We start from the raw sequence: 27,968 nt of genomic DNA, 5'->3' as shown, positions 1-27,968 counted from the left end.
TTTTAAAAATAATTTATTAATTTGATCTCTTCATTTAAAGATAATATCCAATGCCTCCAAGTTCCCACCCAAGAATTCTGTTGCACAGGGCTGGAAAAGTTCTGGAGAACATTCTTCTAGACCCTCTAGGCATCATGTCACAGGATGTCCTCGCCACAGCTGGAAGAGTGACTCTGAGTATATGAACGAGGGGCTACAGTGGACTGTGCAGTACCTAGGGAGGGAGAGACAGGGTTGCAATGAAGTCTGGAGGGATTAGGGAATTCACTGATTGTACCAAACAAAAACTTATATTTCTTCTCTCCTATTCCATACCCAGGTGAAAGTGGGAAAGACAGGAAGAGAGACCCCAAGCTGCTTTCTAGTCGACAGCTAGTGACTCTCTGATTATCTGCAAAGATTGGGAAAGGAACTTAAACATGACATGTAGATTTTCCAGAACTATTTACTCCTGGAGCTAGGAGTCTGTGAACACGTAGGTGGGATCTTGTAAGAAGCAGCCTTATCTAGATTGGGAATAAGCTATGATAGTTTTAGGCTGTGTGGATCTGGTCAATTTTTGTGCTGCCTACTTCTCTTTGCTTCTATGACTGGGCATTGCTGCAGAAAGGAAGAAATATGGAAATGACTTCATCTTTGATTTTTTTCCTTCTGGAAGCCAGAAAACTCCAGTTTTCTTCCCTGAGCCCTTTTTCTGTTGCAGAACTACGGTGTGGACTACAGGTCCTACCTATGGAAGATGGAGGTAGATACTTCACAGGGAATAAAAGCAACCCAGACAAGTCGCATCTTTAGGTAACAGATACTTTCAAAAATGTACTTTCCTGCACCCATTAAAATTTTAGTCTCAGCCAGTCAGAAAACCTGGTGTCCTCATGCACTGGGATAACAGTGCAGTATGGCTCAGGCTCAGGTTTTGCTGGGCACACCACAGTAGGCCACACACTCTCACATGCAATGGCTTCAGGTATGGACCAGGGTCTTTCCCCCTAACTGGCTTTGGTTATGATGTTGTACGTCATCATTCTTCTGGCCTTAATATGAGAGAAGAAGGGGTGTAGAATAATTGGTCTCCAAGTGAGAGCATCCAGGGTGAAGAGTGTGGGAATAAAGGTCGTTAGCACAAGAGAAGAGGCAGGTGATATCCAAGGCATATAGTAATGGCATAAAGGTGGAATGTTGCTCTCATTCTGCTGAAGTGGGCACCATGGAAACCTTGGTGCTACCAGTCGCCAGTCAGGCCACAAGCCCAAGAACAGCACCAGGCAGTATAAGGACATATAAGAATGGCATCACTTCAGATAGTCCTGAGAATGAGACCTAGCCCTGTTTGGGGCAAACCACTCGCTGGGAGCAATAGTACCCTTCCTGCTTCCCTATCTGGGCTGATTGTAAGGAACAAATGAAATCATGCACACCAATGTGCTTTACACCTGTAACACTCTGCCCCAAGAAGCGATATGCCCTTTTGAGACTCCCTAGATGTGGACAGAAACATAAACTTTCTGCCTTTCTACCTTTTCCTTGGTCACCATTGCTGAGCACATGCTCCAGCCTCTCCCTCAGGCGGTCATTGAGGCTGACAGACTCCTCCAGGCGCTGGCGCAGTTTCTGGATCTCAGCAAGATTCTTTTCCAGCAGGTCAGCCGGTACTGCAAACCACCAAGACATAGGAGAGGTAGGAGGTGGGGAAGCCTGATCATCCCTGGGCAGCTGTGGGGCCTGCCTGGCATCTGTCTGCAAGATCTCTACCTATCTCTATCCTTCCGTCAGCTTCTTCCTCTCTCCTTGGCATTGAGGAAGCACCAGGCAACTTTAGTTAAAGCTCCTGGGCTTTCAACCACAAGGTGGCCCCTGTGAGGAAACACCACAGGCCTCCTCCCAGACAGAGATCACCAAGTACATCTAAGGGAGATGGACACGGGGTGAGAAACTACTAAAGGCCTCTAGGCAGAACTGGCCTAGTAATGGGTAAGGCTGTCTACCTCCTGGGCATGGATAGCAATCCAGAGAATCTCTCTCTCCATCTCATCCCTCTCTCCCATGATGATCCCAACTCAACAGCCTTTGAGATTCACTCACTTACAGAGAGAAAGACCAAGGTAAGTGCATATGAAATTAAACCAGGCTGTGAATAATGAGTAATAGCGAATGTTCTCCTTTAACCAGCTTTGGCAAAAAAGGAACATGAAAGAGCCTGGGGAGGTGTCAGGATCTGAAGTGGGAACAGGAGAGAAGGGAACAATCTCCAAGGAAGGAAAAAGATGCACAGAGGGAGGAGGCTGAGAATAGGCTTTACCCACTGGGAGATTTTGCGTAGGGTCAGGTTTTTCTCTGAGAATTTAAAATGTCATATTGTTATATTACCCGGGACACAGAAATGGAGCTACTTCAAGCCATTCCTCTAAATAGCTGCACTCCTAGCTGCTGGGTGCCAGGATGCTTGGCTCCAAATCCAAAAGCAATGTTTATGGGGGCAGGATTGGCTCGTGGTTGTATGCATGGTGTGTGTCAAAGAGTGGAAAGAGTGTGTAGGGGTGGGTGACTCTGTAGAAATAGTTTTCCATCCTACAGTAGCTCTTGACCTAAGGAAGACCTTCCCCATGGAATCTGAGCTTAGCATTCCAGGGCAGTCTTAATCTAGGCTTAAGAAGGTTGTAGTACAGAGAGAAGCCAGCATTTAAATGTGAGGTAACTTATCCTCCTTGTAGAGCACCTCAGAATGTCCCTGACTTCTCCTACTCTCCTGCCCAGAGTGAGTTCCTAGGTAGGATGACTAGGAGAAGGCACTTACAAAGAACCAGCACTGAGCTGGTTCTCACTGTCTGGCTTATCCACATATTGTCCCATCATTTTTTATGAGCCAAGTTCTAACAGAGGAATCAAAAAATCCTCTGGCCAGGAAAGGAATGTGTCATTCCTATCAATGGGCTCGATTTCACCAAGTGCACCTTTGTGTTTTACCAGAGGTTTCGGAGTTGGGCTGGTACAAACAGGAGAAGGAGGCTAGGTCTCCAGATGCATTCATTTTTTGAGGCCTCATCTCTTCCCATGGGCCACTGCTACCGTGTTCTAGTGTCCTGCTCAGCTGGCCAGTGCCGCTTGAAGGATGGAAGGGCTGAGCAGACCTGGCTCCTTGGTTGCTGGGCAAAGCAGCTGAATCAGCAGAAGTGGCAGCGCTGGCATCTGTCCAGAAAGGAATGTGAGTGAGAAACCAACAGGGAAGTCATAAATGAGTGTTTTAAAGGTAATTATAGTGAGTTGAATAGTGTCCTCCAAAAATTCATTCAGTGAATGAATTCATTCAGTTCACTTGGAACTTCAGAATGTGATCTTATTTGTAAATGGGGTTTTTGCAGATGTAATAAGCTAAGATGAGATGACACTCAATTGGGGGTATGTCTTAAATCCAACATGACTGATGTCCTTATGAGAAGAGAGGAGACACAGATAAAGAGACACATAGAGAAGAAGACCATGTAACAACAGAGGTAGAGATTGGGGTGATGTGTCTACAAGCCAGGGGAACACCCCCAGAAACCACCAGAAGCTAGGAAGAGGCAAGGAAGGATCCTTCCCTGGAGCCTTCAGAGGGAGCATGACCCTGCTGACTTCCTGATTTCAGACGTTTTCACTTCCAGAACTGTGAAAGAATACATTTCTGTTTTAAAACGCCCAGTTTGTGTTTCTTTGTGTTGGAAGCCCTCGAAAACTAATAAAGCAATCCATGGAATGAAGGCTAAGGCAGATGTCATCAGATTCATTTTCCAAGGACTCCCCATTTCACTCTAAAGTCACTGGTATTTCTCATCCTATGACATAAGCAGTAGTGGTTAGATATGATATCTGAGCATCACAGCACACACAGGAAAAATATGGGGCCCCTCTCCTAGCTCCTTTTATGATTCCCAATGCTGGAAAGATCCTGGGGAAGTACTTCAGAAATGTTTCTTCTAATAGCAGGACTCACACCCAGTCCTAGGAGTTCAGACAGTGAGGGATGAAGCATTTTGTTGGTCTGTAAACAGGTGACTATTTATTCAACATTCTATGCCCTTGCCAGAAACACACCAGCTACTCCTTCCTGGGATTGTTTTACATTGAGGCTATTGGAGGAGGAGGGGAAAATGGCCTCCACTTCTGGACAATGTGCAGAGAACCGAGACAGTGTTGCTTCCACTCCTAGTGGTTCTCGTTCTGGCCTCGGCTGACTCTGGACCTGCAGTGAAGCTGAGCGGGTGTCTAAGGCAAGTGGTGATTTGGATTCTACCTAGAATGGCTTTTGACACTGCAAAAATAATTCTTATGTACAGCTCACATTGTCTGGCTCCTATCCAAAGGACAGCTAGTGTACTGTTGCATAGGGGATTGTAGAAGCAGAAAACACGTGGCATCTTACAGCTCAGTGATGCCATGACAACATGGCCAGATCCTCTGGGCCCTTCATTACTGTCTCCCTTTAAGAGAAAAAACCCAGCTGGGGTGGCAGGGCCATAATTCAGAGAAAAGTTTGAGTCTTTCCCCTTTCAAGGATTATTATCAAGGGCTAAAGAATAGACAAGTTTCTCCTCTGAGCAGGTGGGAGTGAGGTTTCTGTTTGCCCTCAAAACATCATGTTCTTTTAGGAACTGTATATTTAAATCAGTATCCAGTAGGTCTCTCCTTCTCCAGTTGATAAAATATCAGATACTAATTAGAATCACTCTGAAATAAGGAGTAAGGACAACTATGTTAAGTCTTTAATACAATGCCTGACTTAAAGTAGGAACTCAATCAAAATGTGATTCCCACCCCCTTTCAAACCTCCTTTATCTCAGAAAATCAGTTTACTCTCAACCATGGCCATAGGAAGTTCTAAGTTTTATCAGTAACAGTGATCAGTGTTTTAACATTCCCTGGCCATACCACATGGGGAACATGCCCTACACTGCAGATGGAAAGCAACAGAGACTAGACTTTTGTGAGGGAAATTTAGCCTCACAGTGTAGTTGTCATGCCAGTGCACTACAGGTTGACTGTTCTAGAAATTCTGATTGAAAAAGCAAAGAGGAAGTGGTGATAAACAGTTGCCCCTCTGAAAGGACAGTGACTTCCAATGGGAAAGAGAAGGGCTTCAATCTCCCTCAGGAAAGATATTCGCAGCAAAAAGTAAGGCTAGTGCTCTCCAGATGCATCACTCCAGAGGCCACACCTCACTGCAGGCAGTGGCAGGGATTGCAGGTAAGGGAAACATGGGCTTGCCCTTCTGCCATCTCTTGGGGCAGTGCTGAGGTTGAAACAAGTGCCTCTGGGCAACTGAATCAAGGATGCACGTAAAAGTCCCATTGGCCCCTTGAAATAGGTGATGTACACATCAGGGGCAGCTCATCTATTTACAAATGGTTAGATAGAAGTGTAATATGTATAAGGTCTTGTCCCATCTTCAGAGGCCAGAACTCTGTGCTGGGTACACAGAGCAGAAAAAGTGAAATGAGAAAAACACTGGCTCCAGAAGCCTAGCAAAAGAGGTGCTGAGGAGTGAGCACCCTCCGTATGCAGCCCCTGACTTTTCGGACTTCAGAGTGAAATACTCAGAACCTGAGCTTTGAGTCAGGTAGACTCAAAGCTGCTTTGTCTTCAGTAAGTTCCTCAACTTTGCTGAGCCTCAGTGTCCTCCACTAGAAAAGCAGAACACCACTACCTACTTGAGGGGATCACTGTGTCAATTAAATGAGGCAACATATGTATAGTGGTCAATAATGTGAGCATAATAGGTGCTCAATCAATGAGAAGTTCTTGTCTTTCTTTGGCTGCTATAATCTTAGAGGAAACATTTTGCTGCTTTGCTCCTCATTGTGAAATGAGAAACGGGAGTAGTACCAGATCAAAACCCATTACGGGCTGGGCATGGTGGCTCATGCCTGTAAGCCCAGCACTTTGGGAGGCTGAGGCAGTTGGATCTCCTGAGGTCAGGAGTTCGAGACCAGCCTGGCCAACATGGTCAAACCCTGTCTCTACTAAAAATATAAAAATTAACCGAGCGTGGTATCAAGCACCTGTAATCCCAGCTACTTGGGAGGCTGAGGCTGGAGAATCACTTGAACGCAGGAGGCAGAGGTTGCAGTGAGCTGAGATCGCACCACTGCACTCCAGCCTGGGCGACAACAGCAAAACTCCATCTCAAAAACAACAACAACAACAACAAAAAACCATTATGGCTCATTCATTACCTAAAATAGCCACTTTAGAAAAAAACATCAGCTACAGCCAGGGACTAAAAATAATTTCCTGGTATTGTCCACATTAGGATTTGATTCATACTGGCTTAAACTTCAAACACTTTTCTCAGGAGGAAAATTAAAGAGAAAACTGAGCAGAAGAAAAAAACTCAATCTCTTCTTCCCATCTCTACCAAGGCTACCCCAAGGACCCTCTCAGGGAAATTCTCAGGAGGGACATGCTATGCTGGTTGGTGATATACTCAGCTTGAACCTCACAGAATGTCCCCATTTACTGATGGTTTAGAGGGTGTTATAGCAAACTTATTAGGATGATGGATGGGGTCTGTAAATTCACAAATGATAAAGGTGATTTTAGTGGTGAACAAAAAGTAGGAACTGTGGCTGTTTACCCCAGGGATTCCAGGATCAGGTGCACAATGTTAGCAACACTCATGTCCTTAGTTTGAAAGATGACATAATTGTGTGCAGTGAAGAGGAACTATTTGCCCCCTTTCTCCCCTTCCCAACTCATGCCCCCCAAGTCCAACACCATGTATGTGTCAGAGAGGATCTAGTGACTGATGACATGTGAGACTGGGAATGGAGAAAAGCTACCAGAAACCTTTGGGGCTTATGCTGAGCACTGAGTCCCATAGCTATGTCCGACTAGGTGCATCACGGTGGATCTATAGGGCCCAGCTGCAAAGATGCCACCTCTTGGCCTAGATAATGTGTGAGCACCGAAAAACTGGAACCATGTGGGTACTCACTGACTACAGTCACTGAAGGACGCACTTCCTGCTTGTCAAGCTGTGGAGACGTGCTGCTCAGGGAGTGATGTGGGGCAGACCGGGTGTGGTTGTTGCACCAGATCTGGGGCTGAGTCTGGGACTGGGCATCCCGCTTGGTCTCTAGGACTTCTGTCACTTTACTCATATTATGCATCTTCCTCAAGATACTAGTGCGGTAAGAAGGAAGAAAAAATAAAGGCCACCTAATGCCACAGCTGTACTAATCTGGAGGCTCACAGGAGAAGTAAAGGGGAGGTCAAGAGGATCATTCCTTCAGAGGAGAAGCCAAACAATTCATCTCTGTTTAGGGATAGAGTATGGAGGGAAGGCAGGGGGCAGGGAGAGCAGCAGTTGTCTGGTGCATTGGCTACAAACATCCTGAGGAAAAGAGAAGCCTTAACGGGCCCTTTAAATAACACTCATGCTTCCTTCACAAGACACCCAGAGACCCATAAGAGTTCAACTCCAGGTATGGGCATGGTGGCGCATGCCTGTAATCCCAGCAATCTGGGAGGCCAAGGCAGGAGAATTGCTTGAGCCCAGGAATTCAAGACCAAATTGAGAAACATAGTAGAGACCCTCTGTCTACAAAAAATAAAAATAAAAAATGAGCTGGGTGTAGTGGTGTGCACCTGTAGTCCCAGCTACTCAGGAGGCTGAGGAGGATCACTTGAGCCCAGGAGGTCAAGGATGCAGTGAGCAGTGATCGTACCACTGCATTCCAGCCTGAGCAACAGAGCAAGACCTCATCTCAAAAATAAATTTTAAAAAATGTAAAAAGAAAAAAAAAGTTCAACTCACTCTGTGAACATAGTTTTTTAAATAGTATTTGCCGTAGGCCGTTTAAAACAGATTCCCCGGGCAATGTAGCCTCACTGGTGTCGCAGTTTCTAGATCTCCTTCCCTAAGTATAGAGACACAGTATAAACTTTTGTTTGCAAGGAAAATTTGTAGCTGTTTAACATCTTCCAGCACTCCTTGGGTCACCCTTGAAGAAATCAGATATAATCTTACTCTGGTCTTTAAATAAGGGAAATCCCTGGAGGTTCAGAAGACTCCTAAGACCCAGATAGGTTAGAGCAGCTCTATATTACTAAACTGGTGAATTAATTGGTGAAAATAAAAGAATAATACATTTTTAAAAAATTTTTAAAAGTGAGACTGCCTTATCACTAAGGATACATAATGGTTTAATGAATAAATAAGCTATTTGTTTTTTTACTGGCCGTGTATGCTACTATTTCTTTGAGCTTCTGGCTCTTGCTTCTGGATCCTTCACCAGATTACATCTTCGATAGTCCCTGAAAATTTGGAGTTACCTGAGAGTCGAAGGCACCTGTCCTACTTGATTCTTCTTAGTTGTACAGTCATCTGAGAACAAAATTCAAAAGGACCAGTCATGCTTTAAGTGGGTCTCATTTCCCAGACTGCAGACAAACACGGAGTTCTATCTGGGACCAGAGACCTAACTACCTGATGCTTGCCTTGATTCCAGGATACTCTGAATTTTCCCAGATCTTGGGTTGAGTCTTTAGAGAGCTTGCCTGGCAGGCTTTCCTGAGCCCACCATGAAGGTCATCATCTCTACTTGCTTTGCCCTGAGTCACAGCAAAAAGCTAAAAATGTCTTTATTCCCACAGATCATGGGACACGTATCCAGCTGCCCTCTGGACCACTCCAGTCAAAGCCTCCAAGTCCTGGCACAAGGCCAGCACCCAAACGCCTGGCTGTGTGTTCCACCATAGATTTCATGCAGAACCTTCTCCCTTCTCCAAGATGATAGACATCCCTGTCCCACCTGCCATGAGGAGACAGCACAGTGAACTCGCCCTCTGCTACTATGTGCCCTTGGGTCCTCAGGGAGAAATTTCATGTAAAAGGCTCCTGAAACAGCTAATTATCTCAACACCTTGTACTAGTACACACAGCGCCTAAACCATGCCAAAGTCAACATGATTCTTTTTCATTTTTTTGAAGTGCGCTGATTAATGTTACTTATTTAATCCCTAGAACAATAATGCAACATTCAAGGACTGGTATTATTTGACTTAATTTTTTAGGTAGAGAAATAGAAATCAAAATAAATATTAACCTGTCCAGAGCTAGTAAGGAACACACATAAGCTAGAGGTAGGGTCTTTGGATTCCCAGTTCAGGGCCCTTCCCAGTTCAGCTGCCCTTGATCCTTCTGTCTTTCTGCCAATTAGTTTCAAATAAATACCATCATCCCCGGGGATGCCTCCTGCCCTCACAGTCATATTCCATGAGGGATGGAGGTGCTGGTGGTCATCATGGCATCCTCAACCCTTCTTCTTGGAGCTCCTCACCAGCCAGTCCTGACTCTGTCATGGTCTTAAGGTGGTAATTACAAAGCAGGACACCAGTTGAAAAGTGACTTGTGAATGGGGGTGGGATCCTGTGAACTTAGGACCTTGGGAAAGACCGAAAATCTTCCTAAGCTCTGCAGCCAACTTACCCGTGCTGAATTTTCTGGCAAGGCTCTCTGCCAGCTGGCTTCCTTTGGCCAGCTGCTCGCGGAAGTGCTGCTCCATATAGTGGTCAATGTTATTGCTGTGGAGTAGCTCCTCAAAGGCCTTTACTGTGTTCTTGACATGCTGAATGAGAAGCTCAGAGGCCACTCTGCCAAGCTTCATCTTCTGCCGTAGATGGGTTAACTCTCGAGCCTGATCCTGAATCAAGGAATGATACTTCCTAAAGTAGAAAAAAAGAAGTAAAGTTGGATAGGAATAACTGATAGGTTATAGCAATTTAGGAGAAGGGACTTGAGAGTATCACCAAAGGAGGCCACACACTGAATTCTAGCATATGTTTAGTGTCCTGAATATGGTAAAAGGAATGAAGGAAATGAAAACAATCTTTATGTGAAAGATCCCTTCTGAGATTGTCATTTTCCCTGCCACTTGCTAAAGAAGAAAAATCACATGATCATATTAATAGATGAAGAAAAAGCATTTGACAAAATTCAACACTCATTCATCATAAAAACTCTCAACAAAGTGGGAATAGAGGAGAACTTCCTCAACTTGATAAAGAACATCTATAGAAACTCTACACTAATGTCATACTAGAAACTAGAAGCTTTCTCACTAACATCAACAATAAGGCAAGGATTTCCTCTCTTACCACTCCTTTTCAACATCATACTGGAAATCCTAGCTAATGCAGTAAGATAAGCAAAGGAAATAAATGGTATACAGATTAGAAAAGACGAACTAAAACTGTATTTGTTCACACATGATGCAGTTATCTATGTATTATACAAAATCTCCAACATGGTGAAACCTATCTTTACTGAAAATACAAAAATTAGCCGGGGGTGGTGACATGCACTTGTAATCCTTGGGAGGCTGAGGCAGGAGAAGTGCTTGAACCCAGGAAGCGGAGGTTGCAGTGAGCTGAGATCATGCCACTCTGCACTCCACCCTGAGCGACAAAGCGAGACACTGATTCAAAAAAAGAAAAGAAAGAAAAGAAAAAGAAAAAGAAAAGAAAGAAAATATGAAAGAATTGTCAACAAAAATCTCCTGAAACTAGTAAGTGATTATGTCAAGGTAAAATCTAACAAAACATGTACAAGATCTGTATGAGGAAAACTACAAAACTCTGTTGAGATCACAGAAGCACTAAATACACAGAGAGATATTCTGTGTTCATGAACAGGAAGACTAAATATTGTCAAGACGTCAGTTCTTCCCAACTTGATCTGAAGATTCAATGCAATACCAATCAAAATCTCAGCAAATAAATCTTGTGAATATCAACTAATAGATGCTAAGGTTTACATAGAGAGGCAAAAGACCCAGAATGGCCAACACAATATTGAAAAGGAACAGAGGGCTGATTTGACCTGGTTTCAAGACTTACTGTAAAGCTACAGTAATCAGGACAGTATGAGATTTGTGAAAGAATAGACAAATAAGTCAGTGGAACAGAATAGAGATTCCAGAAGACTCCAAAATATAGCAGATTGATCTTTGACAAAGGGACAAGGGCAATGGACAAAAGATGGTATTTTCAACAAATGGTGCTGGAACAACTGGACATCCACATGCAAAAAAAGTGAATCTAGACACAGACTTCACATTCTTCATGAAAACTTACTCAAAATGGATCATAGGCTTAAATGTAAAACAGAAAATGATTATAAACCCCTAAAAGATAACAACAGCAGAAAATCTAGATGACCTTGTGTTTGGTGATGACTTTTTATTTATTTTATTTATTGATCTAAAGATTCAATGCAATACCAATTTTAATTTAGAGACAGTCTCTAAATAAATAAATTATTTTATTTATTTGTTGGAGGGCATGATCATGGCTCACTGCAGCATAATCACACCATGGTGTGATCATGGTGTGATTATGGCTTACTGCAGCCAAACCCTTGGGCTCAAGTGATCCTCTTGCCTCAGCCTTCCAAAGCCTGTGATTATAGGTGTGAGCCACTGAGCCCAGTTATATGATTACTTTTCAGATATAACACAAAAGGCATGATCCATAAAAGAAATAACTGATAATCTGGACTTCATTAAAATTAAAAACTTCTGCTCTGCAAAAGACACATCGAGAGAATGAGAAGACAACACACTGGGAGAAAATAATTGCAAAAGACATATCTGGTAAAGGACTATTATCCCAAATACACAAAGAACTCTTAAACTCAACAATAAGAAAATGAACAACACCATAAAAAATGAGCAAAAAACCCTGAACAGACACCTCACCAAAGATGATGGTAAATAAGAATATGAAAGGATGCTCAACATCATGTCATTAGGGAAATGCAAATTAAAACAATGAGATACCACTCTACACCTATTAGAATGGCAAAATCCAGTACACTGATAACACCAAATGCTGGTAAGGATGTGGAACAACAGGTATCTTCATTCATTGCTGGTGGGAATGCAAAATAGTACAGCCACTTTGGAAGACAGTTTGGCATTTTCTTGTGAAACTAAACATACTGTTACCAAATGACCTAGCAATCTGCTCCTTAGTATTTACCCAAATGAGGTAAAAACTTAACTTCACACAAAAACCTGCACATGATGTTTATAGCAGCTTTATTCATAACTGCAAAAACTTGGAAGCAACCAAGATGTCCTTCAGTAGGTGAATGGATTCATTTTGGTACATGCAGTCAATGGAATATTATTTGGTACTAAAAAGAAATGAGTTATGAAGCCATGATGACATGAAAGAAACTTAAGTGTGTATTACTAAGTGAAAGAAGCCAATCTAAAAAAGCTACATACTGTATGACTCTGACTATATGACACTATGGAATAGGTAAAACAGTGGAGACAGTAAAAAGATCAGTGGTTGCCAGGTGTTAGGGTGAAAAGGAGAACGAATAAGCAGAGCACAGAGGATTTTTAGGGCAGAGAGTAGTCATTCATTATAATAGTGGATACATGTCATTATACATTTATACTTGTGTCATAACCTATAGGATATACACCACCAAGAATGAACCCCACTGTAAACTGTGGACTTTGGGTGATGATGAGTTAACATAGGTTCATCAATTGTAACAAATGTTATCACTCGGGGGCAAGATGTGGATAGTGAGGGAGGCTATGTCTGTGCATGGGTAAGGGGCATATGGGAACTCTGTTACTTTCCACTCAATTTTGCTGTGAACTTAAAACTGCTCTTAAAAAGTCTATTAAAAAAAGAATGATCACAGGAGTATAATTTTTAAAAATATATTTGATAAAGTAGGTGTAGTGTAGGCTTTGTGAGAGCACAGGATTCTAATGTTATCTCTGCCAGAGGCTATTATGCAACTTTGATCAAATGACTGTCTCTTAGGGCCTAAGTGTTCTCGTTCTAAAATGATGAAATGAGACTAACTGACTCTTGAGTTTTTTGGGTGTTTTGTTTTGTTTGAGATGGAATCTCGCTCTGTCATCCAGGCTGGAGTGCAGTGGTGCGATCTTGGCTCACTGCAATTTCCACCTCCCGGGTTCAAGTAATTCTTCTGCCTCAGCCTTCTGAGTAGCTGGGATTACAGGAGCCCACCACCATGCCCAGCTAATTTTTGTATTTTTAGTAGAGAAGGGATTTCACAATATTGGCCAGGCTGTCTCCAACTCCTGACCTCAAGTGATCCGCCCACCTCAACCTCCCAAAGCGCTGAGATTACAGGCGTGAGCCACTGCACCTGGCCTAGAGTTATTTTACCTCTAACTAACATTATTCTCTGGGTCAGTGAAATTTAAGTGGAATATATTGGGCAGTGACCTAATGGAGCATGAAGCAGGATTTGAATCACTTCCAAAGCTGTGCACCAACCACTTAGACAAATTAGTGATTTCAGTAACTTAGTATTTCAGTAACTGGTGCTCACAGGCAAATGTGTAATGGATTAACCCCATATTATTTAAATGCTTCCAAAAAGCTATAGGAAAATGGCCATTAAAAACTAACTGACAAATCTAGCCAATGGGCCTCTATTTGACAATTCTGCAAGCTTATTTTTAAAATTGAGCTTATCAAAATTGCCATTCCAGAAGCCAGGACCTGAGTTTCCATAGGGGATGGAGTAGAATGGAGGGGCCTCTGTATAAATCTACCTCCTCGGGAACTGGGATGGTTCAGCATTCACCGGAGCAACATATGAAGAAATAGGAGATTCCTACATGCTCCTGGGGATCCAGAAGAGAGACCACTCACGTGACTGGAAGATTTCCAGCTCAGGTAACCATGAAGACCATATATTTGGTGAATACATGCAATGTTAGTTAGAATAAAACCAAATTTCTCTGAATAATATAAAGTCATTACTAATAAAACTGTAATAGATTTTTCTCTAAAGAAATTTCCAGGAAGGTGTTAAGAGAAAGTCCTACAATTAAGGTATGGAGGCTGGCTGCGGGCCCTGAAAGCTACTCTGACGATCGATGACTTAATGCTGATAGTGGGAAGTCTCTTACCCACTGCGGGATACAGAGGAGAATTCTGCTTCCTCAGGCTGAGGCTTCTGCTCACTCACTTCCTTCTCAGCAGGTCCCTTCTTCTCTGAGGGCTGATGCATCCCAGCCTTCAGCTGGGACATTTTCTCATGAAGAGTTCTCTTACAGCCGTCTTTGAAAGGAAGGACAGAGAAGAAAGATGTCTACGTCTCCACAATGGCCAGGCTTTTCTCCAAAGCTACCTAAAGAATTGAAACAAAATTACGGCTTACAGAGATTAGATTATTAGTGAAGATCCTGTAGGAGGATAGAATCTCAAGAGCAGAGCCTACCAGGAAGTAAAGAGTGAAGCATACAACTTCCTCAGCCATGAGGACCCAACAATCCACTGGGTAAAGGAAAGATGCAGCAAGTGCGGGGAGTGGGGTGGGGGGTGTTGTTACGAGGAGGATGTGGAGGTCCCACAAGTGTTTAGAAAAAACAGGCAAATGATGAAATAAATGAATGATAACAAATGGGGTTTAAACTGAGCTAAGGGGTAAGTATTTTTGTTTCTTATAGTTGAGATAAGGTTCTTATAAAGTTCCCAGGGAATATTCCTTCAGAAGTCAGGAAGCAATTTTGCTTCCACAAGTTTTGAGAGTCATGAAGGCAGGAACATGGCAGAGCTCAAATGCCAGAGCTCAAATCCCATGTCACTGGGACATCAACAATAGTGCTATGGAGAAGACTCAGGTTGCCGGCTCTTGAGTCACAATCACAGAATTAGAATGTGGAAGTAGCTACAGAACCCAAGGAAGCCCTGCTTTCTGATAGCCACACTCAATGCAAGGCTGCCTGTTTCACCCTGGAGGTCTCTATATCAGTGGAGGCCACCCCTCAACAGCCAGCTCTAATGTTTGTGTACCCTTTTGCTTATATTGTCAACCAATTTCTAACCACAGTAAAATAACCTAAGTATACCTCTCCTTGAAAACATCAAAACATTTTCTCAGCAGACAATTTCAATAAAAACAATTCTTGTGGATTTCCTTAATTTTTTTTTTTAACTTCTACTGATTCTTACTGTTCCTTTTTAGGAACTCTCCAGGTTTTCACTTCCTACATTCTTTCAAGAGTATAGTGCCTACAACTGGAGAATGATCATCTAAGTATGACTAATAAATTTAGTATCATGTTGTATTACCTTTTAATACATAATAAATAATATATCTCAATGCAATACTTGCTTCCTTTCCCTTGCAGTAGCAATGTGTAGGGGTTTCATTTAATATGAAGTCAATTTTTACCTTCCAAACTCCCATCCCACCCACCTTTGCTTGCACTGATGGGAAGACTCAGTCTATATCTGGTTTGCCCACATTCCTAGGCTATAGACTTCTGGGGCTCCCAATCTGAGAGGCACCATTTTTTTAGAAGGTACTGAATTTTAATTTCTGTCTCCTTTGCATCCTTACCAATGCAAACTGCTTTCAGCCACTCTCTGCTAGCCTCTCACCAGCACAGAGCTGAATTCACAAATGCCTTGAGGGGAAAACGTTTACCAAATGTTCAGTTCACATCTCAATTCACTCTAGAATCTTGGCTTTTCAAGTCAGAATACCAGGACAGCTTCACATGTCTACCCATTCCCCAACCCCATGAGGTTACTTAAAGTGCTGCTGTTTTCTCTGATTCCTAACCACTGCCCTCTCCCCAGCTTCTCAGCCTCTTGTCCCTTGCCAAGAACTAGCAAATGCCCTGAGGGGAAAAATTATTTAATTCCAATGATCTTCTCTCTTTCTCTCTCTCTCTCTCCCTCTCTCTCTCCACCCCCGTTCTGTAGCTGGCCCTGTGGGTCCTAGCTTTTCAAAGACTTCAAACAGTATTCCTTTAAACAAGATTTTATCTACTTCTTTTCAAAGGGAGTGCTGGTTTGCTACAAAACTCTATTGTAACTGAAAGAGGAAATCTACAAATTCCAGGTAAATCAAATTTTCTTACCTTGATTTCTGAAGAAAAAAAAAAAAGAGAAGAGGCCACTGGTAGGTACATACTTGCATTTTTCTTGTAATACTTAGGTAAGTCTGAATGGGTATTAAAGGCTCTTGCTAGAATCAAGTGCAAAAGATTGTCTACCATGAACTAAACAATCATGCCTGCCCAAGGTCCAAGAATTTGATAAGGTTGGATCCAGTCCCCTGGTGCAATAACAGAGATCCTGTAGGGGATAGAATCCTCCTATAGAATTCTATGTCTGCACTTTGAGTAGATCCTTCAAGTAACCAGTTTTTCAGACACCTGGCCATTAATGTGGGGAGAAGAGGTCAACTAAACCATTGAACATTTCTAATTTATTTTAGGGAATGTTGAAAGTTCTCACTGGCACAGTTAGAAATGAAAACAAAGACATAATAATAATAATAATAATAACTGTTTGAAGAGCATTATCATATGACTGGCATGGTTCCTAAGTGTTTTACTGTCTAGTAACTTATTTAGTCCAAGTAACAACCCTACAAGATAGTGTTGATTTTTTTGTTTGGTTGTTGTTGTTGTTGCTGCTGTTGTTTGAGATGGAGTCTCTCTCTGTCACCCAGGCTGGAGTGTAGTGGCGTGATCTTGGCTCACTGCAACCTCTGCCTCCCGGGTTCAAGCGATTCTCCTACCTCAGCCTCCTGAACAGCTGGCTGACAGGCCCCCACCATCCTGCCCAGCTAATTATTGTATTTTTAGTAGAGATGGGATTTGACCATGTTGGCCAGGCTGGTCTCAAACTCCTGATCTCAGGAGATCTGCCTACCTTGGCCTCCCAAAGTGCTGGGATTACAGGCTGAGCCACCGCGCCCAGTCGATAGTGTCGATTATTATAACCCCTTGTTGCAGGTGAGAACATTGCACTGAAAGACTGAACTTACCTTTCCAAGGGTCCCATCATCTCTATGAGATTGAGAGCCAGGACTCATCCAGACCCTTGCTCTGAGCCATTAGGCTTGGTGGGAACTAAGAAGATCTCACTAAGACGCACATTCCCTCCTTCTTGCTCAGTGTGCAAGATTTCGAGGAGAAAATGGAAATTAAAAGTAAGACCTACAAGATGGCTATTATTTTAAAAAGAGGGAAAGAAAATTACCAGTGTTGGTGATGATGTGGAAAAATTGAAACCCCTGTGCACTGTTGTTGGGAATGTATTAGGTTGGTGCAAAAGTAACTGTGGTTTTTGTCATTACTTTTAATAGCAAAAATTGCAATTACTTTTGCACCAACCTAATAAAATGGTACAGCTACTGTGGAAAACCATATGGTGGTTACTCAAAATATTAAAAATAATATCACATGATCCAACAATTTTACTTCTGAATATATACTCAAAAGAACTGAAAGCAAGGAATCAAAGAGATATTTGTTCACCTACATCAATAGCAGTATTACAATAGCTAAAGAATGGAAACAACCCCAGTGTCCAACAACAGGTAAATGAATAAACAAAATGTGGCAAATACCTGCAATGGAATATTATTCAGCCTTAAAAAAGAAAAGAAATTCGGACACATGCTACAACAGAGATGAACCTGAAGACATTATGCTAAGTGAAATAAACCAATCACAAAGGGAAAAATACTACATAATTCTGCTTATATGAAGTACCTAGAGTAGTTAAATTCGTTAGAGATGAAATAGAAAGGTGGTTGTGCCAGGGGATAGGGAGGGAAGAATGGGAAATTAATGGGTATAGGGTTTAGGAACTTTAGTCTAAGAAAGTAGAATATTGGATGCCAGAAATTCAGTTTTCTTTCTGTTCCAAGATCCCCTTTAGCTAGAGCAATATATTGAAGTCAGAGTTCTTAGGGAAAATCATTGTGTATGGAGATCATCCTGTGGATCAAATGTGACTCAATAGTAGATCAAAAGATATTCCACTTTTGCAGATATTGACACCTGTTGGACTCACAGGATTTTATCTAGTATTAGATAGATAAGATGTGAACCACTTCCCAACACTGCAGACTCAAATACTAGGAAATACTAAGAACCTCAAGACAAACAAATAGCCAATCCAAAAAGACTCACAGACTAGATAAGCTGTCAGCTACCACCTAACAGATAATGTATTCCTGTTAACCACTATCCCCAGATGTTCATTTCATAAAATCAAAAACAGAATTCCATATTGATCACTGATGGGAAAAAATAGTCAACAATGTACAAATGGGAGAGAGAAAAAATACTTGTCTAAGAATTACATTTAGTGTCTAAAAGTCAAATAGCTCAATTTCTGCTCATGAGATTCAACAGATGAACTGAGGGAACATATGCCAATAACTCTGAGATTACAGGTCTACATGGAATGCCCGTAAGGTGCAGGATTCTATTAGCTGTGATGATATGTCTCACGTGGGCAAATCTTTGTGGAAATAGCAGGAAAAAAGAAAAACTGTCAAGGAATAATATAGAGACAGTGTGATGGTTAATTTTATGTGTTAACTTGGCTAGACCACAGTGCCCAGGTATGTGGTCAAATATGATTTCAGAGGTTTCTGAGAAAGGGTCTTTTGGATGAGAGTAACATTTACATTAGTAGACTTTGAGTAGAGCAGGTTGTCCTATGTCATGTGGGTGGACCTCATCCAATCAGGTGAAGGCCTGAATGGAATGAGATTGACCTTCCTAGAAGAAGAGGAAATTCTACCAACAGAATATTTTAGGACTTGCATAACAACTCTTCCCTGGGTCTCCAGCCTCCCTGCCTCGAACTTTCACAATCATGTGAGCGAATTCTTTAAAATAAATCAATAAAAATAGATAATAGATAGATGATTCTGTTTCTCTGGAGAACCTTGACTAATATAGATAGCATACTAATTCACCCTTGCCATTTACAGAGGAAAGAGTGGAGTAATAAATATCAGACACCAATAACGTTTTTCTTCCCTTGTGAAAGCTGCTTGGCACAAAGCTATTACGGGCGCGGTGGCTCAAGCCTGTAATCCCAGCATTTTGGGAGGCCGAGGCGGGTGAATCACGAGGTCAGGAATCGACACCATCCTGGCTAACCCGGTGAAACCCCGTCTCTACTAAAAAATACAAAAAATTAGCAGGGCGAGGTAGCGGGCGCCTGTAGTCCCAGTTACTCGGGAGGCTGAAGCGGGAGAATGGCATAAATCCAGGAGGCGGAGCTTGGAATGAGCTGAGATCCGGCCACTGCCCTCCAGCCTGGGCGACAGAGCGAGACTCCGTCTCAAAAAAAAAAAAAAAAAAAAGAGGTGACTCTAGCCTGGTCTTCTCCAGACCTACTCACCACAGAAACAAATTATAGCTATACAAAATATCTTGAAGGTTTAGCTGAAGAGATGGGGAGATACCCTACTGCTCAATGTCCCTCATGTCACCTGTTGTACCTCCCCTTAGTTAAGTCAGGAGGGCAACACTCCTTTTATTTTTTATTTTATTTTGTATGTTTGTGCGTATGAGATGGAGTCTCGCTCTGTGGCCCAGGCTGGAGTACAGTGGCATGATCTTGGCTCACTGCAACCCTGCTTCCCAGGTTCAAGTGATTCTTGTGCCTCAGCCTCCTGAGTAGATAAGATTACAGGAAAATCAGCCGGGCGCGGTGGCTCAAGCCTGTAATCCCAGCACTTTGGGAGGCCGAGACGGGCGGATCACGAGGTCAGGAGATCGAGACCATCCTGGCTAACACGGTGAAACCCCATCTCTACTAAAAAATACAAAAAACTAGCCGGGCGCGGTGGCGGGCGCCTGTAGTCCCAACTACTCGGGAGGCTGAGCCAGGAGAATGGCGTGAACCCGGGAGGCGGAGTTTGCAGTGAGCTGAGATCCGGCCACTGCACTCCAGCCTGGGCGGCAGAGCGAGACTCCGTCTCAAAAAAAAAAAAAAAAAAAAAAGATTACAGGAAAATCATGGAACCAACTTAATTTCAAAAACAACATGTAAAGGATTAGATGATGGAATAAACAAAAGAAGAAATGCCTTCATCAAAAATAATGCAGGGGGCAATAATAATCTTGATTCTACTGATAACATTATTGATCGAGCAATTATTAAATCTAGGCACATCCTGCAAATGAGGTATTATTACCATCCTCATATTACAGTTGAAAAAATATTGAGGTACAAATAGCTTGTCAACAGCCCAAGGGCACAGACAAACAGAAACAAGATTTCACCCAGAAGCCCTGAACAGATCACACACAGTTTCTCTTGTTCCCTAGTCCAAGGAACTTCTGTACCCTCCAACTACATTCCTTCCCAGGCAGAGACCTTCTTGGAGGATGAGAAGCAGCCACTAGATGACAGGAGGGGAAGTGAGGTATGTAGTCTTCAAGGGAGCAGACCACCTTGGGAGTTATAAAAGGGTACAGACGCCTCTGGGTGGGGTCGAACCACCAGCCTTTTGGTTAACAGCCAAACGCGCTAACCGATTGCGCCACAGAGACACAGCTAAGCTTTTGCTTTCATTCGAAAAGAGAGTAAGCTGTCACTAAACGCTAGCTAACACCATGCACCTTTTGCAAAATGACTGGGTAATCTCCAAAGCCTCGGAAAGCCTGAGCAGTCAGAGCGACGAATCCACTTGTTTGTCAAGTTTGAAACCTGTGCGTTGGGTGATTCCGAAACGCCCTGCGCCCCGTCTTGTCCCCTCACCTAACTCAGAAGCCAGCGCCTCCGGAGACGCGGGGACCGCGACTCCTGTTAGAGCGACTTGGGCCCCAGGGAAGCTGAAACGCCCAGGGCGCTCAATTAGGACTAGTTGAATTAATAATACATTTGAGAGACTGAATATACAATCGGACAGTGGCCGGATTATACGTAAAAATAGAACTCTGATCCACTACCAGGGGCCACCTGTACAGGAAATCAACTTCCTTATCTACAAACAACCGGGGAAGCCAGCCTGCTATTATATAAGTCAGACTCACGGGGAGCAGTTATCTGTAGTAACAAACAATAACTTCCATAACAATCGGCTCCAAATGGCCAGAGCTTGGTTAGCAACTGACACTTTCCCTAATTTATCTTCCCACTTGCAACTTAGGACGAACCAGGGAAAGCCAAATATGCACCCATAACCAAGCACACAGGATGTCCCCCTTCTAGTTAGCCTCCCTCCCCCACACCAACAGCCTCCAATCAGGGCACACCTGAAGCCTTCCCTTTCCTCAGCTCTAAAGCTGTCCCACTCCTCTGCCTGCCTTCTAGGCTCCGTCGAAATGCAAGTGCCGCTGGCTGATGCCCTAGTGTCAGAATAAATAACCATTGCTTTTTCATTTGATTGGCCTTCATTTTCACACTTTGTCATCTTTAAGCTTTTAGTCCTTTGGAAAATTCTGAGAGTGGAAAATAAATGAAAGGTTTTTTTCAAAGTGGGGAGTTCTTTTTTTAAAGGCTTTATGCTGGTCAACAGATTTCCAAGTGTGCAATGTCCCATGGGGTAGGCCACAAAGGGGCCTAGAGTGCGCCATCTGCGCTGCTCCAGCTCCTGGCTCTCAACAGATCTGAGATCTAAGGGGTCTGTGGGGTCAGTGGGCAAGATCAGGAAAGGGGCAGGGACCAAAGGAGACATGAAGAGGGAAACAGCAGGGACAATGAGACCTCCCAGGAGACTTGTGCAGAGGCAAAGCCTGGATCCTGAGAGATAAGAATTGTTTTTGTCATGTATTTGAATGGGAAGAAATAGAAAAAGGACATGAAAGAGAAAAAAAACACAAGAACTTGTAGCTATCCAAGAGCAAAACAGGAAAATATTGTGGATGTTTTTGCATCAAAAATATTAAAAGCAGCCCACTGGCAACCCCAGGTTTATGATGCACCATGATAGTATAACAGTTAGCACTCTTCGTTGTGGCCGAAGCAACCTTGGCTGGAATTGGAGCCGCAGTAGCATCTGGCTTCCTTCTTGGCAAGATTTGGTATGTGTTACAGTTTCACTTTTTAAATCCCCTTACCAACTGCACCCAGTAGCTGTGGTCAGAGAGTAGGGCTGTGTCTCCCTGCAACACAGTCAGGACAAGAGAAGGAAACCCCCACAGTGCACTGACCTAGGGCAGAGTCTTTGGGGAAGGTTAGAAGGGGCCGTGTGTCTGAGCATGTGCAGGAACCATCTCAAAAGGTAAAGAGCCCTGACTCTCCAGGAGCCTTGTCTGTAGCTTCAACTGATGTAATGGTGTGGTAATAACCATTTTTCTGGCTGAGATATTTCAAAGGTCAGTAAGGCCTTTTTAGATGCAATGACAATGAGCTTGGTATGAGTTCTCATTCAACAGGGTACTTTACAATAAAATCTGATAATGTAAAACCCAATAAATGTAATAGAACCTAAACTGGATGCCATCCTCCACTTCCCCCACCCCATTTTTTGGTAGTTTAATGTAATTATACTACATTACTGAAGTATAATTCACAAACAGTAAAATGCACAAATCTTAAGGGCATAGAAATGTAACCATCACCTAGATCAAGTTATAGAAAATTTCCATCAGCCCAGAAAGGTCAATAACCTCCTGTAGATTCCCACCTACCTTCCTTTCACTTAGGCAAACCATTCTGATTTCTATCTTCACAGATGAATGTTGACTGTTTCTGAAATTCACATAAATGAATATACATTTTTGTGTCTGACTTCTAATTTCATGCAGCATAATGTTTTTGATATGCATCCATGTTTTGAGTATATTATTTTGGTGTTATTAATGACAATTAATTCTGTGTGGTTGACTGGGTTATTTCCAATTCTGGCTCTCATGAGCAAAGCTGCTATATTCTAGTACTATTCTTTTTGTAGACATGTGCACTCATTTTTCTTGAGTTTGTTTATACTTTGAAGTGGAGTGGCTAGGTCATGGAGTAGGTCTAAATTTAACTTCATTATAAACTGCCAAACAGTTGTCCAAAGTGGTTGTGCTATTTTACCTTCTCACCAGCAACGAGAGTTATAGTTACTCCACATTCTTGTCAGTACTTCTTGTCTTTCAAGATTCTTCCATTCAAGCTGTTAAAATACCTTAAACCAAGTAGCTTACAAACAAGAGAAATTTATTTCTCACAGTTCTGGAGGCTGAGAAGTCCAAGTTCAAGGTGCCAGCAGATTTTGTGTCTGATGAGGGCTCACTCTCTGGTTTATAGGCTGTGCCTTCTCCATGTGTCCTCACACGGTGGAAGGGCAAACAAGCTCCCTCCAGCCTCTTTTATAAAGATACTAATCCTATGCATGAAGGCAGAGTCCTCATGATCTGATCAGCTTCCAAGGGCCTAAACTTCCTATTACCACCAACTTGGGGATTAGGAGTTCAACAAATAAATTTGGTGGGGGGATGCAGACACACAAACATTCAGACCATAGCATTGCATAAAAGTAGCTCATCACTGAAGTTTTAATTTGTGTTTCCCTAATAAGTAATGATTTTGAACATTTTTTCTTATGTCTTTTGGCCATTTAGAAATTTTGTGTGTGTGAAGAAAGCCTATTCATGTATTTTGCTCATTTTTAAATAGCTTGGCTTTTATTATTAATGTCTAAAAGTTCTCTCTAAATATTCAATATCTGAGTTATTTTTCAAATAAGCATACTGCAAATATCTTCTCCCAGTCTTAAGAAGGCTTGCCTTCTTTCTTGTGGTAATTTTTTGATGAGTAGCAGTTTTTAATTTTGATGAAATCCAATTTTATTTTTTTGTGACCTCTAAGACACCTTTCCTACCCTACAATTGTGCATATATTTTCCTGCATTTTCTTCCAGAAACGTGTGTTTTTATTTTTATTTTTAAATCTATAATTCTTCTTAATTTCATTTTCTGATCTCAGCACGATGCTTAACCACTATAAAATCCACAACTTGCAGACCAACAGTTCAGTCTCCCGGAAACTTGTATAACCCTTGATGTAACAACATTTACAGTAGTTTCCTGCTGTGCTCTTTGACAGCTATAGATCCTTGTGCTTCCACCTCTCACTCCCTCCCTCTCTTGCCTTCTCCCTTCTTCTCTCTCCTTTTCTCACCCCTACAAGGTGAGAAAACCAGAAAGACCTAAAACTGAGGAGAAGAAAGACCTGGTCTAATCTGCGCTCAAGATATTAGAGCACAAGAAGAAGAAAGACTGGGTCTGATCTGTGCTCAAATCACACCTGTATTCTGGTTTGTAAATCTAGTTCTGCCCCTGTGTGGCCTTGGATAAATAACTTAAACTTTATGTGCCTCCATTCTTTCTTCTATAAAATGGAGCTAATAAGAGTAGTCTTAGGCCAGGTGTGGTGGCTCATGCCTATAATCCCAGCACTTTGGGAGGCCAAGGCAGGCAGATCACTTGAGGTCAGGAGTTCAAGATCAGCCTGGCCAACATGGTGAAACCCCATCTCTACTAAAAATACCAAAATTAGCTGGGCATGGTGGCAGGCACCTGTAATCTCAGCTACTCAGGAAGCTGAGGCAGGAGAACTGCTTGAACCCAGGAGTTGGAGGTTGCAGTGAGGTGAGATTGCACCACTGCACTCCAGCCTGGGCAACAAAGCAAAACTCCATCTCAAAAAAAAAAAAGAAAGAAAGAAAGAAAGAAAGAAAGAAAGAAAGAAAGAAAGCAAAGAAAAAAGTAGTCTAATTCATTTTGCCATTGTTAGCTGTGTCTGGATATGGTTGATGATTAATTAATAATCAAGCAGAATGATCTTCCTCATTGTCATTTTCCTTTGCATTATTTTTGAAAGCCACTGTGCTGATGTTTTGCATCTTAAATTAGTTTTGCTTCTAAGAATTCCTGTAGATGGACTCATGGAGAATGCCCACTGTTATGTCCAGTTCTTTCTTTCTGCGTAATGTCTCTGAGTTTTATTCACATTGTTGAGTATATCAGATGTTCATTCCTTTTTATTGCTGAGCAGTATTCCATTGAATTAGTATACCACACTTTATTTACCAGTGTCCTGATAATAGACACTTAGGTTGTTTGTAGTTTTGGGTATTGTGAATAAAGCTGCTATGAACGTTCCTGTTAAAATTTGTGTGTGTGTGTGTGTGTGTGTGTACATGTTTTAAAGTCTCTTGGAAGAATATCTAGATGAAGAATTGCTAGGAAAAAAAAAGATGTTTATGTTTAAATTTATAGGAGACTGTCAAACCAAAGTGATTATAACATGTTACATTCCCTCTAAAAATGTATGAGTTCTAGGTTTTCCACATCTTCACCAAGATTTGGTGTTTTCTGACTTTATAATTTTGCCATGCTAAAATGGTGGAGTGGTATCTCAATCTTGTTTATTTTTCTCACAACTAATGATATTGAGTACTCTTTTATGAACTGACTGGCCACTAGTATATTTTCCTGTCTGAAATGTCTGTTTAAGCTTTTGCCCATTTTTAAGATGAGTGTTTCCATTTCTAATACTGAATTGCAGGAGCTAATTATATACTCTGGATACAGGTTCTTGGTTAAATACGTTTTGTGAATATTTTCTCCTAGTCCATGGCTTGCTTTTTCATTTACTTAATGGTGTCTTTGGATGAAAAGACATTTCATATCGATAAAGTCTAATTTATCATTTTTCTGTTTTACCTATTTCTCTGTGTAATATTTAGAAAATACTTGCTTTCTGCCAAGTCATAATAACATTTTCATGCATTTTCTTCTAAAACTTTATAGATTGCATGGTTTGTTCTGTGATAAAACTCAAATTAGCTTTTGTGTATGTTGTGAGGTAGGGATTGAGATTTTTTTCCTCACTAGGAGATATCTAGTTGGTCCAGCACTATTTGCTGAAATGACTCTTCTTCCCCATTGTACTGCTTTGGTGCCTTTTTTGAAAAAAAAAAAATCAATTGGGCATATAACAAGGATCTGTTTTAGGTGTCTCACTTCAGTTTCATTGATCAATATGTGTATCCTTTTGCCATGTTCACACTGTTTTGTTTATAGTAATAAATAGCTTAATAGTAAGTCTTCCAGGTTTGACAACTCAATAAACCTGAAATGTGTACATCCTGTGGTGCCACCATGAAAATCAAGACATGCTGTCACTTAATCTCCCTCATTTCACTAGAGGACACATCTCTCATAAACAATGGTTGACCCCTTAGCCAAAGATCCTCTGTTGCACTCTCTGGAGAAAATAAATCTCCAGTTGCCTTAAGAGCTGATCTAGAGGTGATCTAGATACCTGCAACATTCAGCAATGAATTTAGATTTTCCTTGGAAAAAAGTTCATTTTCAATGTGTTGTTTTTTTTTTTTTTTTTTTTGCCACAGAATTTTTTTTTTTCCTGTTACTTACTAGCATGAAGTACAACATTTGGTTTGCAATTTCTGTTCTGTGTAGGAAGAAAAACTTTAGTGGAAACAACCAGTACTTAAAGACCATTTTATGAGGCTGTCATTCACATATTATCTCTTTTGCCGTTTTTGCTAAAATGGTATAAGGTGGGCTTTATATGCTTTCTGTATATTCTTTGGAATGTGTATTTAAATTAAAAACAAAAAAAAATAAATAAATAAATAAATAAATAAATTAAAAACAAAATTAAAATATTCATCCTAGACTCAGGTTAAAGTCCACCAACAATACACTTAAAATAGGATGGGCCCAACCTAAGTGTACAACCTACCTGCTTGAAGTGTGTAGTTGGTGTGTGTGTGAGACATTCTCAACAGTATTTGTGTTCCCTGATGTAGTGATTTTCGTTTTCTTCCCACCCTTGAAAGTCCTCGACTTAAAACCCATCTAGAACATTTCCTTTGCTAAGACTTTAAAGTATTCTTTCTTCAGGTAAGGGCAGTTTTTAAATAGTTATCAGTTACATGCTTGGAATTCATAGAAAGCTTGGGGAGAAACAATCCAACGGCACAAGTTCAAGCGCCCGACGGGGCGGAGAAGGGACTGTATACTCACTGATTGCCAAGCCGAAATTGTCCGACTTGCCTGCTTTGGCTGAGACTAGAGACGGAAACTCCATTCAACAGCGACTAGAGGGCTGAAACAGGGCGCAAGAGTGCGGCTGCCCTTCGCCTACCGGTCCCTCCTGCCTTGGCGCCTTCGGAGTTCGAACTGACCCGGGACGTTGCTGGAGCCGGCAGGAACTGCAGACTCACCACGCGCGTCCCCGCACACCCGCACCTGCGCCTGGAGAACTCCTCGCCAATTGAACACCCGGTCCCCCGCCGAGCTTCGCTGCAGGTTACAGGAAAGAGGTGCAGGGTTGCGGACCCGAGGAGAGAAGCCGCACGGAGAGGACCGGGTCCTGCCACTGGTCCCCAAGAAGACAGGCCTAGAAAGGCCGATTTTGACCTGCAGGGCCACAGTCCAATGGCCGCTTAAAACCCTAATGTCTGGTAGCGAGTTGAAGCGATCTCTGTGCCTTGCTTGTCGTTTGCCAAAATTCAGAGACCAAGAAAGACAATAGCTGTGGGGATCAAAATCTGCAATTAACCAGAAAAGAAACATGATCCTGTGTTAGCTTGTTTAGGAAAAAAGGAAGAAGGAAGGAAAGAAGGAAGGAAGGGAGGAAAGAATGGAGGCAGGGAAGAAAGATGAAAAAATCAACCAAAAAAAGAAACATGGTTTACTAACTAATCGGATGTGGGTCGTGAGAGAAAGACCTGCGTCCAGTTTTTGGCCTGAAAGTGTGGAGGGTGGAGTTGCCATTAACTAACGTGGGAAAAGGCAGGTGTAGTAAGTTGTAGAGAAAATATCCGGAATTCCGTTCAGGGCTCTGGGGTCTTCCTTGAAAGAGTTTTCCATCCAGGCCGTCTCGGTTTCCGCATCCGTCTGAGTTGTTTATGATGTCGGGAATGCAGGAGTCTGAGTCCTTTATGATATTGAGGGTGCCACGGTCTCACCCCAGGCGCCTCCCAGCTCCAGCCTCCTCCCGGGAACCTGGTGCGCTCCGGCCCCGACAACCGGCGACAGTCTCTCCACGCGCTGCGGCCTAGCAAAGGTGCATCTCTAGGTAGGTGGTGAGGTGCGGCCGGGACGCTGCAACTCGCTCCGGGACTTGTAGACCTGGCAAATGTTCCGGGAGCGCCACTGGCTGGACGGAAAGGAGAGCGCCACTGGCTG

At 42.4% G+C, this 27,968-nt stretch overlaps 2 protein-coding genes and 1 non-coding gene across 4 annotated transcripts in view; 1 reads left to right on the top strand and 2 right to left on the bottom strand.

Annotated features, from left to right (window-relative positions):
- LOC102145711 (NBPF family member NBPF6-like protein) lies at nucleotides 1-27,878 on the bottom strand. Of its 2 annotated transcripts, XM_045377545.3 has the most exons (7): nucleotides 26,802-27,878; nucleotides 13,953-14,173; nucleotides 9,467-9,702; nucleotides 8,311-8,362; nucleotides 2,965-3,186; nucleotides 1,518-1,652; nucleotides 1-214 (listed from the first exon to the last, which is right to left on the bottom strand). In XM_045377545.3, the coding sequence occupies exons 2-5, from the start codon at nucleotides 14,072-14,074 to the stop codon at nucleotides 3,162-3,164; spliced, it is 435 nt and encodes a 144-aa protein (XP_045233480.1). In that variant the 5' UTR covers nucleotides 14,075-14,173; nucleotides 26,802-27,878; the 3' UTR covers nucleotides 1-214; nucleotides 1,518-1,652; nucleotides 2,965-3,161. The 2 variants fall into 2 exon arrangements, with proteins under 2 accessions (XP_045233480.1, XP_045233361.1); XM_045377426.3 differs by lacking the exons at nucleotides 8,311-8,362; nucleotides 9,467-9,702; nucleotides 13,953-14,173; nucleotides 26,802-27,878 and adding an exon at nucleotides 6,971-7,303.
- TRNAN-GUU (transfer RNA asparagine (anticodon GUU)) lies at nucleotides 20,293-20,366 on the bottom strand. The gene has a single exon. It is a non-coding gene; the product is annotated as a tRNA-Asn (tRNA).
- FCGR1A (Fc gamma receptor Ia) overlaps nucleotides 21,732-27,968 on the top strand; it is a 50,039-nt gene continuing 43,802 nt past the window's right edge. Inside the window, 1 exon segment of the mRNA XM_045377340.3 lies at nucleotides 21,732-21,839. The gene's annotated coding sequence lies outside the window, so the exon portion shown is untranslated.

Source organism: Macaca fascicularis, chromosome 1 (assembly GCF_037993035.2).
Source record: "Macaca fascicularis isolate 582-1 chromosome 1, T2T-MFA8v1.1".
NCBI lineage: Eukaryota > Metazoa > Chordata > Mammalia > Primates > Cercopithecidae > Macaca > Macaca fascicularis.
This window is presented reverse-complemented; position numbering and strand designations above follow the sequence as displayed.

Bases quoted from the DNA above. Each gene is read 5' to 3' on its own strand.
- LOC102145711 (XM_045377426.3), bottom strand. From the start codon at position 7,145: ATGCATAATATGAGTAAAGTGACAGAAGTCCTAGAGACCAAGCGGGAT. The intron at 1,653-2,964 runs GTAAAACACAAA...GGTGGTTTGCAG, and splicing joins GCCCAACTCCGAAACCTCTG to TACCGGCTGACCTGCTGGAA. The intron at 215-1,517 runs GTAGAAAGGCAG...CTCCCTCCCTAG, and splicing joins CAATGGTGACCAAGGAAAAG to GTACTGCACAGTCCACTGTA.